At 37.3% G+C, this 15,270-nt stretch overlaps 2 protein-coding genes across 3 annotated transcripts; both read left to right on the top strand.

The window, feature by feature from the left end:
* The first annotated feature begins 3,994 nt into the window (after nucleotides 1-3,994).
* On the top strand, nucleotides 3,995-5,568 carry LOC129244090 (transcription factor grauzone-like). The gene is made up of 3 exons (XM_054881707.1): nucleotides 3,995-4,221; nucleotides 4,276-5,279; nucleotides 5,352-5,568. The coding sequence occupies exons 1-3, from the start codon at nucleotides 4,090-4,092 to the stop codon at nucleotides 5,566-5,568; spliced, it is 1,353 nt and encodes a 450-aa protein (XP_054737682.1). The 5' UTR covers nucleotides 3,995-4,089.
* A 7,015-nt stretch (nucleotides 5,569-12,583) lies between these two features.
* LOC129246179 (transcription factor grauzone-like) lies at nucleotides 12,584-14,641 on the top strand. 2 transcript variants are annotated; one of them, XM_054884762.1, is made up of 4 exons: nucleotides 12,584-12,798; nucleotides 12,853-13,856; nucleotides 13,929-14,310; nucleotides 14,373-14,641. In XM_054884762.1, exons 1-4 carry the CDS (start codon nucleotides 12,667-12,669, stop codon nucleotides 14,592-14,594), a joined length of 1,740 nt encoding a protein of 579 aa, XP_054740737.1. In that variant the 5' UTR covers nucleotides 12,584-12,666; the 3' UTR covers nucleotides 14,595-14,641. The 2 variants fall into 2 exon arrangements, with proteins under 2 accessions (XP_054740737.1, XP_054740738.1); XM_054884763.1 differs by having other exon boundaries at nucleotides 13,929-14,175.
* The last annotated feature ends 629 nt before the right edge of the window (nucleotides 14,642-15,270 follow it).

Below are 15,270 nucleotides of genomic sequence, written 5' to 3' on the forward strand. Positions count from 1 at the left end.
GAAAAACTGATTGGCCTATAGTCCTTCGCTGATTCATGTCCCCTCCTGCCTATTTTTGGAATGAAGACGACCTTGACTAGTTTCCAACTATCTGGAATATGACCTAGGTTTAAACACGCTTTAAAAATTTCCTCTTGCCATGGTAGGATACAGTCCAAGGTTTCCTGTAACATCTTTGGGATGATCCCATCTGGCCCCGGAGATTTAAAAGGTGAAAAAGATTTAATTGCCCATGCAACTTTGTCCTTTGTAATTATTTTTTTTTGCAAGGTGCTGTGGATTATATTGGCTCCGCCTGATACTTCCCCTCCCCCTTTCGTGGACGCTGCACCCCGGGAAATGCGTGTTTAGCAGAAGTTCTAGCGATTCTTCTGTCGTAGCTGTCCAAGTACCATCAGGCCATTGACCCAAGAAGCCATTGAATGATCTTTGGACAGAACACGGCTAAGCCTAGCAGAATCCCTGGTGGATTCGATTGACGAACAAAATTCGCTCCAGCTCTCTTTCTTGGCGGTCCTAATTGCCTTCTTGTACTGTCTCCGACTCTCTTTGTACAATTGCCAATTTCCTGTCGAGTAGCTGAGGTCAAACGTTGATCTAGATTTTTCCCTTAGTTTTGAGAGCTCACTGCTCCACCAAGGGGGATGGGATTTTTTGCTAAACTTTATGGAGCAGGACACAAAATAATAGCATCACATGATTTTATTTTGTCCACAAGAATTATATTGCTGTTATAATCACAGCTTCCTTCATATTTTCCTTGCTTCCGTCTATAAATGTATGTATATATGTATATTGCCAAATTAGTTAATAACCAAGAAGTGCAAGCTTAAAACACAAAAGTACATTCAATGTTTTCAATTTGTATTTTGGAAACTGCAGCAACAGTGAGTGGAGGCAGAAGTACATACCTTTATATCATAGACAGGTTCTTATTAAATATATGACTTCAAACAAACTGTATAAATTTAGTGTTTATTTTTACTTTGCGATCAGCTGCTTTTCTCACTTGCAAATTCTTTCAAGTAAGAACTTGCAACTTCCCCTCAAAGTGAAATGTCATTTTGCTCTCTCACTTTCCACTACTTTGCAAGTTTTTCGGATACATTAACATGTTACAAATTATTTGCTTCATGAACAGACCTAATTCTACATTAGAAAACGCAGAACGCTCTTCAATTTAGTTAAGAACAAACGAGCTATATGTAAGTACCTATATCTCCAATGATATGAGTAAAAAATTAATGAATATCAGTTGCGTCATTTGGCAAAACAAATAAACTATCTCAATACTAACATAAGGGCATTTAAATACACAATGTGGAGTCCCAACTTGTATAATTTGGTACATTAGAAACTATATGCAATCGTTTCTGGAACATGAAGTGAAGCACTCTAAGTAGTGAACAATCGAAAACCTCTAAATAATGAAACGTAACAAAAAAGAAGAAACCCGTAAATAATCAGGTACTCGTTTCTTCGTGTTTTTGAAGTTTCTGAGTGCTAATAAATTGATAGTACCATTATGCCCTAGTAGAAATCCACTTCATTTAAGAAAAAATATGAAGTTATAGAAAAAATAGCAAAAGACATTAGTGTTTAATATTAGCAGAAAATTGGAAACGTATGCGTGAAAATACAAAAAATTTAGAATTTTTACACGACAGTCGATTTCACGTTACCGGGCCGACACTGATTCTGGCCTATGAGCACCACCGCGTTAATATTTACTCATTCAAATCAGGCATTTGAAAATTAACAAAGTTTTGTAGAATTCGCTTTGCAAACTATGACTCATTTAAATACATCGTGAAACAAAGCATGAAATACTTGAATATAATTTATTAAAGTATACGAAAGCGATTCAATGAAGATCGCGGAATACTAACATATGAAATATGTATGAAATATTTTGAATCGAATTTGAAGGTCGGTCCATTTCGATTATTCAAGTGATTTTAGCTACATTTTCTTTAACATGAAAAATGCCTGAACGTAATTAGCCGTTAAAATATCGGCACCATAAACATCATTCACAATTTCCGCGGCCTGACTTTTATTTTCGCCTTTAATAGAGCAAAACTTTTTTTTTTGTTGAATTATTATTTGATTGAATATTCGCAAACTGATATAAGAACGTGTTTTCATCAGCAATTGTGTATAGTTGACTCGAAAATATGTTGAAGAGCAACGGGGTCTGGCACACCCATCGTCTCTTTCCCCTCTCTTCAAGAGGAAATTCCCAATTCACTCCACATAACTGCTATCAATCCTAATTGACGCCAGAGATTTAAGATTTTATTATTGCTATTTTTATAGAAAACGATTTCATGTAGCATTTGCTAAGCAAAAGTGAAAGGCTGCCAGCTCGTCCAACAGCCCAGTAATCTTTTCTTTATCACCAAATTGACTATTTTTAGAAAAACAGTTTTTGAAACTGTAAATGTCTCTAACATTGTTTGACAGATAGGAATCATTCATGGTCGTAAGTAAAACACATCGACATTTATCTGTAAGTAACTTAACCATTTCATACATAGGTGACCGATCTTGTCCTTTTCCTCTTCCCGCCGAGAGCGGCCACCATTTTATCATACGAAAAAGTCAAAGATGGAGACACGGGTTCCGCCCCTCGTTTTGTCAGGTCGATCCCCCATCCCGAACTCGGCCTTTAAGGTGTTTAAGTATCTTAAGTTGTTTCTGTTATTTTATCTGTTCAAACTTTTAAGCTACGTAAACTTTTAACAAATATCCAAGCTTCATTAGTATTGGATTTACGATTCATATAATTTATTTTACATTTTCAATTTCAACTATGATTGGGAGATGATGACTCTTCCCTGAGGAAAAAGGTCGAACCTTCCATGAGCATTTGTTTTCGACACAGGTCAGAGTCAAGAACTGAACCCTCTATGTCCTTCAAATTTTTTTTGAAGGTTAATTCACTATTATTTCGACTCCTAAGTTTGGAATCATGTAGCAACTTGATCATTATTAGAGCCAATGGAGTCCTCCCACAATCCCCAGCAATAAAAACATTATCAAACTTTTCTAAAAGCTCTAGAAAAAGAGGTTTAAAAAAATAAATTAAACCTAATCACATATGTATTATAAACAAGAGTTTTTATGTCTCTTATTCTGAATCTTGTTATCCTACCACATCGGTGGTTCTAGTTTATCCAATCGAAGTGAAATTATTGATCTTGGTGTGGTATTTGACATTAGATTCTCTTATCAAAGACATTTAAGTTACACCATTGCAAAGTCATATTCTGAACCTGCTTTCATTTGATGTTTTAGTTCGGACATTATTGATCCATGCACCCTAAAGAAGTTATATACCTTTCGCATTTGGAATACGTGGTCTATATTTGGATACCATATTATGCTTGTAATATTTGTAGGCTTGAACGTGTCCAGAAATCCTTTGCGCGTTATGCTTTGCATACGAATTGAATTTACCTGATCCAACCTGATCCTATAAAAGTCGGTTCTCATTAATCTAAAAATACTTGATATTAGAAGGCCTATTCTCTCCCTCACTTTTGTTGTCGATTTGATCGATGTGGATCACTTCTCGAGAAATTTAATTTATAGGTATATTTCTCAGCGAAACTTGTGAAATCATGATATTTTCTGGTTAGCGATGGTTAAAACCAATTATGTTTCCAATGATCTCATTTCTAGAACTGTGAAAGAATATAATTCGCTTTCAAATCATATTAGTCTAGATATTTCTTCCATAAAGTACCACTTCAACATGTTAGTATTCTCTAATATTCTTTTTCGGTAAAGCCTAAGAGACGTTACATTTTCGTTCATTCATTAAAATGAAACACGTAAATTATAAGTTTAAGAGTTTTGTGAATAAATTATTTATCATTAATCTGTTTTTATAGAAGGTAAGAAATAGGTACTGCATTTTTAGATTATTAAATGAATAAATAAATATCATGTAATATAATATGATAATAGGTGGCAACTTTCTTCATCATATAAACAATGAGATTCATCTTGGATTCAGTTATAAAATAAATTTATCTACGTAAAGAATTGCACTTTTTCACAAGTTGGCTATAAATTCGGAAGATGTTTGATAAATTGTCCTGTATACTGTGCTTGGAAAAATGTAGTCCTTTCAGTGGCCAAATAAATATAGATTCTGAAGAGCTGCAATCTGTGAAAGTCAGTGAAATTATCGAAAAGCATTTCAAGGAAGAGGTGAGGCTTCCGGTAGAGATGTGATTTTAATTTAAAGGTAATTCTTCTTTATAGCTGAGCATGTTGGCATACTTTTCAACGAAAGTTGTATGCAATCAATGTTGGGAATTGGTCCAATCTTTTCATGAATTCTATGTGCGTGTGCAGAACGCACACTTGGCAGCAAGTAACACTCTGAAATCATTACAAGAGCTAGAGATAACCGATACAGAAATAAAAGTAAAGCCTGATGCAATAGACGAGTTAGCATCACCTCCAAAACGTCGTCGTGGCCGTCCTCGTCGTCAAAAGGTGACTGAGAATTCTTTAGATTTTCTGCCGATTGCCTTAAAAGAATGTAGTGTTAGAATTGAGCAACTGATATTTCCAAATAGCAATAATATTCAAGATAACCAGCAAGATAAAAATATAGAAAAAGTAGATATTAAAAGTGAAATATTGCCAGAGGAAACGGCAGACGGAAATTATTCTTCGAAATTATCTGATGACGGAAATGAATTAGGAAGTCCAATACGTCCAAGTCCTAACGACATCTTCATGGTGCGTTCTTTACAGTTGAAAAAGAAGGTGCGTACTAAAAAAAGGTTAAAAAGAAAGCAAAGTGAACAAAAGCGAGAGCCAAAACAAAAAAACAAACCACGGCATAAAACATCGGACTATGATGACTTCATTGCCCAACATTTTAAATTAGTCTGCTTTCTTTGCCAAAAATCTCTAACAGATTTTAGAGAAGTAAAAATTCATTATCGGGAACAGCATCAAATAGATGGATATGTAAAATGTTGTGGAAAGAAGTTTCTTAAACGAGGTATACTCGTTGACCATATCTACTTTCATAACGACCCCGAATACTTCAAATGTCAGCATTGCGACAAATTATTGGTCGACCGTCGTGGGCTTGAAACGCATATTCAATTTTTTCATGGCTCTAGAGAACGTATTTATCATTGTGATATTTGTTCTAAACGATTCTTTCGTCGTGAAGTTCTTGCTCGACATTCTTTAATACATGCTTCAGATGAACAAAAGATTGTTAAGTGTACGCAATGTGAGAAAACGTAGGTTCAAAATTCATGTTCGTTTTGCTTCTCTTTTTATTCGTTACAATAATGTAACTATACTAATTATAGGTTCTGTAATGAATACAAAATGACACAGCATTTAAAGCTGGTACATCTACATTTATATGCCAAAATATGTGACATCTGTGGAAAATCCTTTCACGGAAGCGAAGCATTTCGCCGACACCAGGAAGAACATTCTGATTTACCGAGATCACTGATTAAATGCGAATGTGACGCTGAACTTACGACAAAGTACGGTTTGGTGGTAAGGGTCTTCCGATGAATGTCGTTTATGGCCTGTCTGTACACTGTCTGATCCTGGAGTGGTCTGTCAGTTCTGTCCTGGATCTCGTCCACGTAGTTGAGGAAGTGTCTCCGGATGTGCCTGGGAGGTAGCTCAGGCTCGAGCAGGTGTCTGCATTGGTGAGGACTACGGTGACACCCTAGCAGAAACTGCTTGCCGAGCATTTTGTTGTGCTCCTTAACAGGGAGCATGTGAGCCTCGTCGTGCAGGTGTTGAATTGGGGACATCAGGAGATATCCTGTCGCGGTCCTAATGGCAGTATTTTGGCAGGTCTGGAGCTTCGTCCACTGCGTATCACTGGTTCCAGGCGACCAGACAGGCGCAGCATAGTTTAGAACCGGTCGGCCTATTGCTTTGAAAGTCGACAGCAAAATTTCTTTATCTTTGCCCCAAGTGCTGCCGGCGAGCGACTTGACCTTGTTGCGATTTTGTACTCTCGTTGCAATAGCGGTTGTGTGCGCTGAGAAGGAGAGCAAGCTTTCAAAGGTGACTCCCAAAATTCTGGGGTTATTAACCGTCGGTATTGGGGTATCATCGACGTGCACCTGAAGTTGCAGCTTGACGTCCTTTGTCCAGGTGGTAAAAAGGGTCGCCGTGGATTTAGTGGGAGAAAGCAGTGAAGAAGCGAGAAAGGCGGGCGAGGTAGTCGTTTACTTTAGAGCATAGGCCATCAATGTCATTGCCCGACGCCATTATCGTGTAGTCGTCGGCGTATGAGACCAGTGAGACTCCCTCTGGTGGCTGGGGGAGTTCCGAAATATAGAAATTAAAAAGCAAGGGGGAAAGGACACCACCCTGCGGTACTCCTTGCTTTATTTTTCTCTGTTTTGCCTGGCGGGAGTGTCGACTGTAAAATGTCATCTAGTAACGTGGCGTGGCTGACTGTATCGAAAGCCTTTTGTAGGTCCAACGCTACTAGGACAGTCCTCTCGCAGGGGCGGTTTTGGTTTAGTCCACGGTTTACCTGGGTGTTTATGACGGTGAGTGCCGTGGTGGTGCTGTGCACTCTTCGGAAACCATGCTGGTGTGAGGCTGGAGTCAGGTGTTCTGTGAGGAGTGGGAGTAGAAGGGCTTCCAGCGTCTTCACTACTGGGGAAAGGAGAGTTATCGGACGATAAGACTCCCTTTGGTTGGCGGGTTTCCCAGGCTTCAGTAGTGGGACCACTCTCCCTAATTTCCACTTATCAGGAATGATGAGAGTGGCCATGGACAGGTTGAAGACCTTGGTGAGGAATTCTACTCCCAATGGACATCAGCATGTTTAGTCCGTCGGGGCCAATGGTTTTAGATAGTTTCATATGCTTGATGGCCCCCTGAACCTCGTCGCTGGTGAAAGTAAGCGGTGCACTGTTGTATGGCAGTTTGTGCAACCGTCTGGTGGCACAACGTTTTGATCTGTCGACCGGAGGATGCAGTATAAATTGCCGGCTAAAATAGCTCGCGCATCTCTTCAGATCCGACGAAGTACGACCGTTGAAGGTGATATCCATCTTGTCGTTGTGCTTCGTCGGGTTCGACAGGGACCTTACGGTGGACCAGAGCTTGCTCACACCAGAGGTGAAGTTACAGGACTTCAAATGCTCTATCCATTTGGGGTAACAATTGCAAGTTTTACGAACAGCTGATTCAATTGTTGGGTTGAATTTTTTAAGTTGAGCTACCTCTTATTAAATCAAAAAGAAAAAAATAATGTAAATGAAACAAAATAATTGGTTGGTTGGTTGGTTGGTTGGTTAAAGTGGTGATTCTTCCAGAATCCAACTAGCGCTTCCGCGCCATTTTGTTGCCACATCTTCGTTACCAACTTGTTTAACGGTTATTTACAGCATAACTATATCCAGTCTGTGCGGTTAAGGAACCTTATTAGGTTGTTAACGTCTAAGCCAGATAGTTGTTCGAGATTCTCGAACAGCAGTTGGCCCAGGGTTGACATTCTGTCCTTCCATAGGGCAGGGCATTCACAGAGGAAATGGAAGATTGTCTCCTTTTTCTCCGGTTGCGTTTAGTCATGGCAGATCCCCTTCTTGCCAGTTCATCTGCTCAACCGTTATTGCACATGCTGATCTTTGTATTCTGCCGAGTAGTTTGGTATTGTACTCTCTCCCTAGAGCCTCCCACCAAACTACCGAACCATACGATAGAATAGGTCGTATAACCGTCTTATACAGCCATAATGTATGCTTAGGTTGAAGACCCCATCTTCTTCCAAGCATACGCTTACAGGCATATAAAGCAATTTCTGCCTTCCTTACCCGTTCTTCAACATTTAATTTCCAGCTTAGTTTGGAGTCCAGAATTACCCCTAAGTACTTTGCGCTGGGTGATGGTGAGAGAGTTTGTCCGTTAATATTTGGTAGGGTAAAGGTTGGTACCTTATATCTGGTGGTGAAAAGCATAAGCTCTGTTTTACGTGGGTTTAAACCTAGGCCACAGCCTGTGGCCCAAGAGTTAAGCTCGCCTAATGCCCTTAGGATGATCCCACTGATCGTATTAGGACACAGTCCTGACGCCATTAACACCACATCATCAGCGTACGCCACCGCTTTTACCCCACCTCTATTAAGTTTTGTTAAGACTTTGCTAATAACGCATAACCAGAGAAGTGGAGACAATACTCACCCCTGTGGGGTGCTTCTATGGACCCTCTTGGTTATACTGATATTACCCATATTAGCTTTGATGATCCTGGTTTCTAGCATAGAGATGACCCAATTACTGATGCAATTGTCCACCTCTAAGTCTATCAACGCCCGTTGGATCGCATCTGTACTAACATTGTTAAAGGCGCCTTCTATATCCAAGAATGCCGCCATGGTATAATGTTTGTTCTCTAGAGAGCCCTCTATTGTTTGGATTACCTCGTGAAGCGCTGTCTCCGTAGATTTGCCTTTAAGGTACGCATGTTGTGCGGTAGATATACCAGAGCTCTCCAAAGAGCTTCTAAGATATATATCCAAAAGTCTTTCAAAGGTTTTTAACAGGAAAGACGAAAAACTGATTGGCCTATAGTCCTTCGCTGATTCATGTCCCCTCCTGCCTATTTTTGGAATGAAGACGACCTTGACTAGTTTCCAACTATCTGGAATATGACCTAGGTTTAAACACGCTTTAAAAATTTCCTCTTGCCATGGTAGGATACAGTCCAAGGTTTCCTGTAACATCTTTGGGATGATCCCATCTGGCCCCGGAGATTTAAAAGGTGAAAAAGATTTAATTGCCCATGCAACTTTGTCCTTTGTAATTATTTTTTTTTGCAAGGTGCTGTGGATTATATTGGCTCCGCCTGATACTTCCCCTCCCCCTTTCGTGGACGCTGCACCCCGGGAAATGCGTGTTTAGCAGAAGTTCTAGCGATTCTTCTGTCGTAACTGTCCAAGTACCATCAGGCCATTGACCCAAGAAGCCATTGAATGATCTTTGGACAGAACACGGCTAAGCCTAGCAGAATCCCTGGTGGATTCGATTGACGAACAAAATTCGCTCCAGCTCTCTTTCTTGGCGGTCCTAATTGCCTTCTTGTACTGTCTCCGACTCTCTTTGTACAATTGCCAATTTCCTGTCGAGTAGCTGAGGTCAAACGTTGATCTAGATTTTTCCCTTAGTTTTGAGAGCTCACTGCTCCACCAAGGGGGATGGGATTTTTTGCTAAACTTTATGGAGCAGGACACAAAATAATAGCATCACATGATTTTATTTTGTCCACAAGAATTATATTGCTGTTATAATCACAGCTTCCTTCATATTTTCCTTGCTTCCGTCTATAAATGTATGTATATATGTATATTGCCAAATTAGTTAATAACCAAGAAGTGCAAGCTTAAAACACAAAAGTACATTCAATGTTTTCAATTTGTATTTTGGAAACTGCAGCAACAGTGAGTGGAGGCAGAAGTACATACCTTTATATCATAGACAGGTTCTTATTAAATATATGACTTCAAACAAACTGTATAAATTTAGTGTTTATTTTTACTTTGCGATCAGCTGCTTTTCTCACTTGCAAATTCTTTCAAGTAAGAACTTGCAACTTCCCCTCAAAGTGAAATGTCATTTTGCTCTCTCACTTTCCACTACTTTGCAAGTTTTTCGGATACATTAACATGTTACAAATTATTTGCTTCATGAACAGACCTAATTCTACATTAGAAAACGCAGAACGCTCTTCAATTTAGTTAAGAACAAACGAGCTATATGTAAGTACCTATATCTCCAATGATATGAGTAAAAAATTAATGAATATCAGTTGCGTCATTTGGCAAAACAAATAAACTATCTCAATACTAACATAAGGGCATTTAAATACACAATGTGGAGTCCCAACTTGTATAATTTGGTACATTAGAAACTATATGCAATCGTTTCTGGAACATGAAGTGAAGCACTCTAAGTAGTGAACAATCGAAAACCTCTAAATAATGAAACGTAACAAAAAAGAAGAAACCCGTAAATAATCAGGTACTCGTTTCTTCGTGTTTTTGAAGTTTCTGAGTGCTAATAAATTGATAGTACCATTATGCCCTAGTAGAAATCCACTTCATTTAAGAAAAAATATGAAGTTATAGAAAAAATAGCAAAAGACATTAGTGTTTAATATTAGCAGAAAATTGGAAACGTATGCGTGAAAATACAAAAAATTTAGAATTTTTACACGACAGTCGATTTCACGTTACCGGGCCGACACTGATTCTGGCCTATGAGCACCACCGCGTTAATATTTACTCATTCAAATCAGGCATTTGAAAATTAACAAAGTTTTGTAGAATTCGCTTTGCAAACTATGACTCATTTAAATACATCGTGAAACAAAGCATGAAATACTTGAATATAATTTATTAAAGTATACGAAAGCGATTCAATGAAGATCGCGGAATACTAACATATGAAATATGTATGAAATATTTTGAATCGAATTTGAAGGTCGGTCCATTTCGATTATTCAAGTGATTTTAGCTACATTTTCTTTAACATGAAAAATGCCTGAACGTAATTAGCCGTTAAAATATCGGCACCATAAACATCATTCACAATTTCCGCGGCCTGACTTTTATTTTCGCCTTTAATAGAGCAAAACTTTTTTTTTTGTTGAATTATTATTTGATTGAATATCCGCAAACTGATATAAGAACGTGTTTTCATCAGCAATTGTGTATAGTTGACTCGAAAATATGTTGAAGAGCAACGGGGTCTGGCACACCCATCGTCTCTTTCCCCTCTCTTCAAGAGGAAATTCCCAATTCACTCCACATAACTGCTATCAATCCTAATTGACGCCAGAGATTTAAGATTTTATTATTGCTATTTTTATAGAAAACGATTTCATGTAGCATTTGCTAAGCAAAAGTGAAAGGCTGCCAGCTCGTCCAACAGCCCAGTAATCTTTTCTTTATCACCAAATTGACTATTTTTAGAAAAACAGTTTTTGAAACTGTAAATGTCTCTAACATTGTTTGACAGATAGGAATCATTCATGGTCGTAAGTAAAACACATCGACATTTATCTGTAAGTAACTTAACCATTTCATACATAGGTGACCGATCTTGTCCTTTTCCTCTTCCCGCCGAGAGCGGCCACCATTTTATCATACGAAAAAGTCAAAGATGGAGACACGGGTTCCGCCCCTCGTTTTGTCAGGTCGATCCCCCATCCCGAACTCGGCCTTTAAGGTGTTTAAGTATCTTAAGTTGTTTCTGTTATTTTATCTGTTCAAACTTTTAAGCTACGTAAACTTTTAACAAATATCCAAGCTTCATTAGTATTGGATTTACGATTCATATAATTTATTTTACATTTTCAATTTCAACTATGATTGGGAGATGATGACTCTTCCCTGAGGAAAAAGGTCGAACCTTCCATGAGCATTTGTTTTCGACACAGGTCAGAGTCAAGAACTGAACCCTCTATGTCCTTCAAATTTTTTTTGAAGGTTAATTCACTATTATTTCGACTCCTAAGTTTGGAATCATGTAGCAACTTGATCATTATTAGAGCCAATGGAGTCCTCCCACAATCCCCAGCAATAAAAACATTATCAAACTTTTCTAAAAGCTCTAGAAAAAGAGGTTTAAAAAAATAAATTAAACCTAATCACATATGTATTATAAACAAGAGTTTTTATGTCTCTTATTCTGAATCTTGTTATCCTACCACATCGGTGGTTCTAGTTTATCCAATCGAAGTGAAATTATTGATCTTGGTGTGGTATTTGACATTAGATTCTCTTATCAAAGACATTTAAGTTACACCATTGCAAAGTCATATTCTGAACCTGCTTTCATTTGATGTTTTAGTTCGGACATTATTGATCCATGCACCCTAAAGAAGTTATATACCTTTCGCATTTGGAATACGTGGTCTATATTTGGATACCATATTATGCTTGTAATATTTGTAGGCTTGAACGTGTCCAGAAATCCTTTGCGCGTTATGCTTTGCATACGAATTGAATTTACCTGATCCAACCTGATCCTATAAAAGTCGGTTCTCATTAATCTAAAAATACTTGATATTAGAAGGCCTATTCTCTCCCTCACTTTTGTTGTCGATTTGATCGATGTGGATCACTTCTCGAGAAATTTAATTTATAGGTATATTTCTCAGCGAAACTTGTGAAATCATGATATTTTCTGGTTAGCGATGGTTAAAACCAATTATGTTTCCAATGATCTCATTTCTAGAACTGTGAAAGAATATAATTCGCTTTCAAATCATATTAGTCTAGATATTTCTTCCATAAAGTACCACTTCAACATGTTAGTATTCTCTAATATTCTTTTTCGGTAAAGCCTAAGAGACGTTACATTTTCGTTCATTCATTAAAATGAAACACGTAAATTATAAGTTTAAGAGTTTTGTGAATAAATTATTTATCATTAATCTGTTTTTATAGAAGGTAAGAAATAGGTACTGCATTTTTAGATTATTAAATGAATAAATAAATATCATGTAATATAATATGATAATAGGTGGCAACTTTCTTCATCATATAAACAATGAGATTCATCTTGGATTCAGTTATAAAATAAATTTATCTACGTAAAGAATTGCACTTTTTCACAAGTTGGCTATAAATTCGGAAGATGTTTGATAAATTGTCCTGTATACTGTGCTTGGAAAAATGTAGTCCTTTCAGTGGCCAAATAAATATAGATTCTGAAGAGCTGCAATCTGTGAAAGTCAGTGAAATTATCGAAAAGCATTTCAAGGAAGAGGTGAGGCTTCCGGTAGAGATGTGATTTTAATTTAAAGGTAATTCTTCTTTATAGCTGAGCATGTTGGCATACTTTTCAACGAAAGTTGTATGCAATCAATGTTGGGAATTGGTCCAATCTTTTCATGAATTCTATGTGCGTGTGCAGAACGCACACTTGGCAGCAAGTAACACTCTGAAATCATTACAAGAGCTAGAGATAACCGATACAGAAATAAAAGTAAAGCCTGATGCAATAGACGAGTTAGCATCACCTCCAAAACGTCGTCGTGGCCGTCCTCGTCGTCAAAAGGTGACTGAGAATTCTTTAGATTTTCTGCCGATTGCCTTAAAAGAATGTAGTGTTAGAATTGAGCAACTGATATTTCCAAATAGCAATAATATTCAAGATAACCAGCAAGATAAAAATATAGAAAAAGTAGATATTAAAAGTGAAATATTGCCAGAGGAAACGGCAGACGGAAATTATTCTTCGAAATTATCTGATGACGGAAATGAATTAGGAAGTCCAATACGTCCAAGTCCTAACGACATCTTCATGGTGCGTTCTTTACAGTTGAAAAAGAAGGTGCGTACTAAAAAAAGGTTAAAAAGAAAGCAAAGTGAACAAAAGCGAGAGCCAAAACAAAAAAACAAACCACGGCATAAAACATCGGACTATGATGACTTCATTGCCCAACATTTTAAATTAGTCTGCTTTCTTTGCCAAAAATCTCTAACAGATTTTAGAGAAGTAAAAATTCATTATCGGGAACAGCATCAAATAGATGGATATGTAAAATGTTGTGGAAAGAAGTTTCTTAAACGAGGTATACTCGTTGACCATATCTACTTTCATAACGACCCCGAATACTTCAAATGTCAGCATTGCGACAAATTATTGGTCGACCGTCGTGGGCTTGAAACGCATATTCAATTTTTTCATGGCTCTAGAGAACGTATTTATCATTGTGATATTTGTTCTAAACGATTCTTTCGTCGTGAAGTTCTTGCTCGACATTCTTTAATACATGCTTCAGATGAACAAAAGATTGTTAAGTGTACGCAATGTGAGAAAACGTAGGTTCAAAATTCATGTTCGTTTTGCTTCTCTTTTTATTCGTTACAATAATGTAACTATACTAATTATAGGTTCTGTAATGAATACAAAATGACACAGCATTTAAAGCTGGTACATCTACATTTATATGCCAAAATATGTGACATCTGTGGAAAATCCTTTCACGGAAGCGAAGCATTTCGCCGACACCAGGAAGAACATTCTGATTTACCGAGATCACTGATTAAATGCGAATTATGTGACGCTGAACTTACGACAAAGTACGGTTTGGCCCGTCACATGAAAGTAATGCACACGGAGGAGTATCAAACACCTCAGGTCTGTCCCATTTGCTCAAAAGTGTCACCAACCCTTCCAGCGCATCAAACACATTTTAAATATATGCACGCCACAGAAAAAAAACATGTCTGCAAACTTTGTGACAAAGCCTTTAAAAGTCCCAAGGACTTACGAGTGAATATTTTTACATACGAAAGTTTGTGTATCGTATTTAATATGTGTATTTAAATTTTTAGGAGCACATGACGACACATACTGGTGAAGTTTTGTATACATGTACATTTTGTCCCCAAACGTTTAACTCTAACGCAAATATGTACGCTCATCGTAAGCGAAAACACCCAAAGGAATGGGCAGAAAAATGTCCGAAGAAAAGAAGTTCAACCGGAATTGCACAACTAATCCAAAAAGATTTGGAATCTATAATAGAATCGGTGGATGCAGAAGAATCAAAATAAATGTAAAATCTTATTTATGTATATCAATTGCAAAAATTGGGAAAACAAATAAATATCTGAATACTAACATATAAGGGCATTTTGAATACACAGAGTGGAGTCCCGAATTGTATAATTTTGATATATTAGAAACTATATGCAAGTTTTTAAAAGCAACAAAAAAAGAAGCCCAGAAATAATCAGAAAGAAAAACATGTACATACTCGATTCTCCACAAATTGTACATTGGTTCTTAATGATTGATTTGATTTTTTTTTTTTTTCCGAGTGCAAACCGTTTGATGAGTGTGCTTTTTATAAATATTTTTAAAGTTTCTGAACGCTAATAAATTAATAGTACCATCATGCCTTAGTAGAAATCTAGGCCATTAAAGAAAAAATGTGAAATTATTGAAAAAATAGGAAAAGGAGTTAATGTCTTATCTTTGGCAAGAATATTGGAGTAGCTAAATCGCCGTAGCCGAATGAGTTGGTGTGTGACTACCATTCGGGAGTATAGGCTTGAATCTCTGTGTATCAAACCTCCTAGTGTATTTCTGTCTTTTTCATGTCAAAAAATTATTTGCCGTTCGGTGTCGACTTAAAACCGTAAGTCAACATCAAGACACACCCCACATATATGAGAAGTTCAGCCAAACACGTAACAAAAGCATACGCGCCAATTATTTATTTGATTT

This window comes from Anastrepha obliqua, chromosome 4 (genome assembly GCF_027943255.1).
Source record: "Anastrepha obliqua isolate idAnaObli1 chromosome 4, idAnaObli1_1.0, whole genome shotgun sequence".
In the NCBI taxonomy this organism is placed as follows: Eukaryota; Metazoa; Arthropoda; class Insecta; order Diptera; family Tephritidae; genus Anastrepha; species Anastrepha obliqua.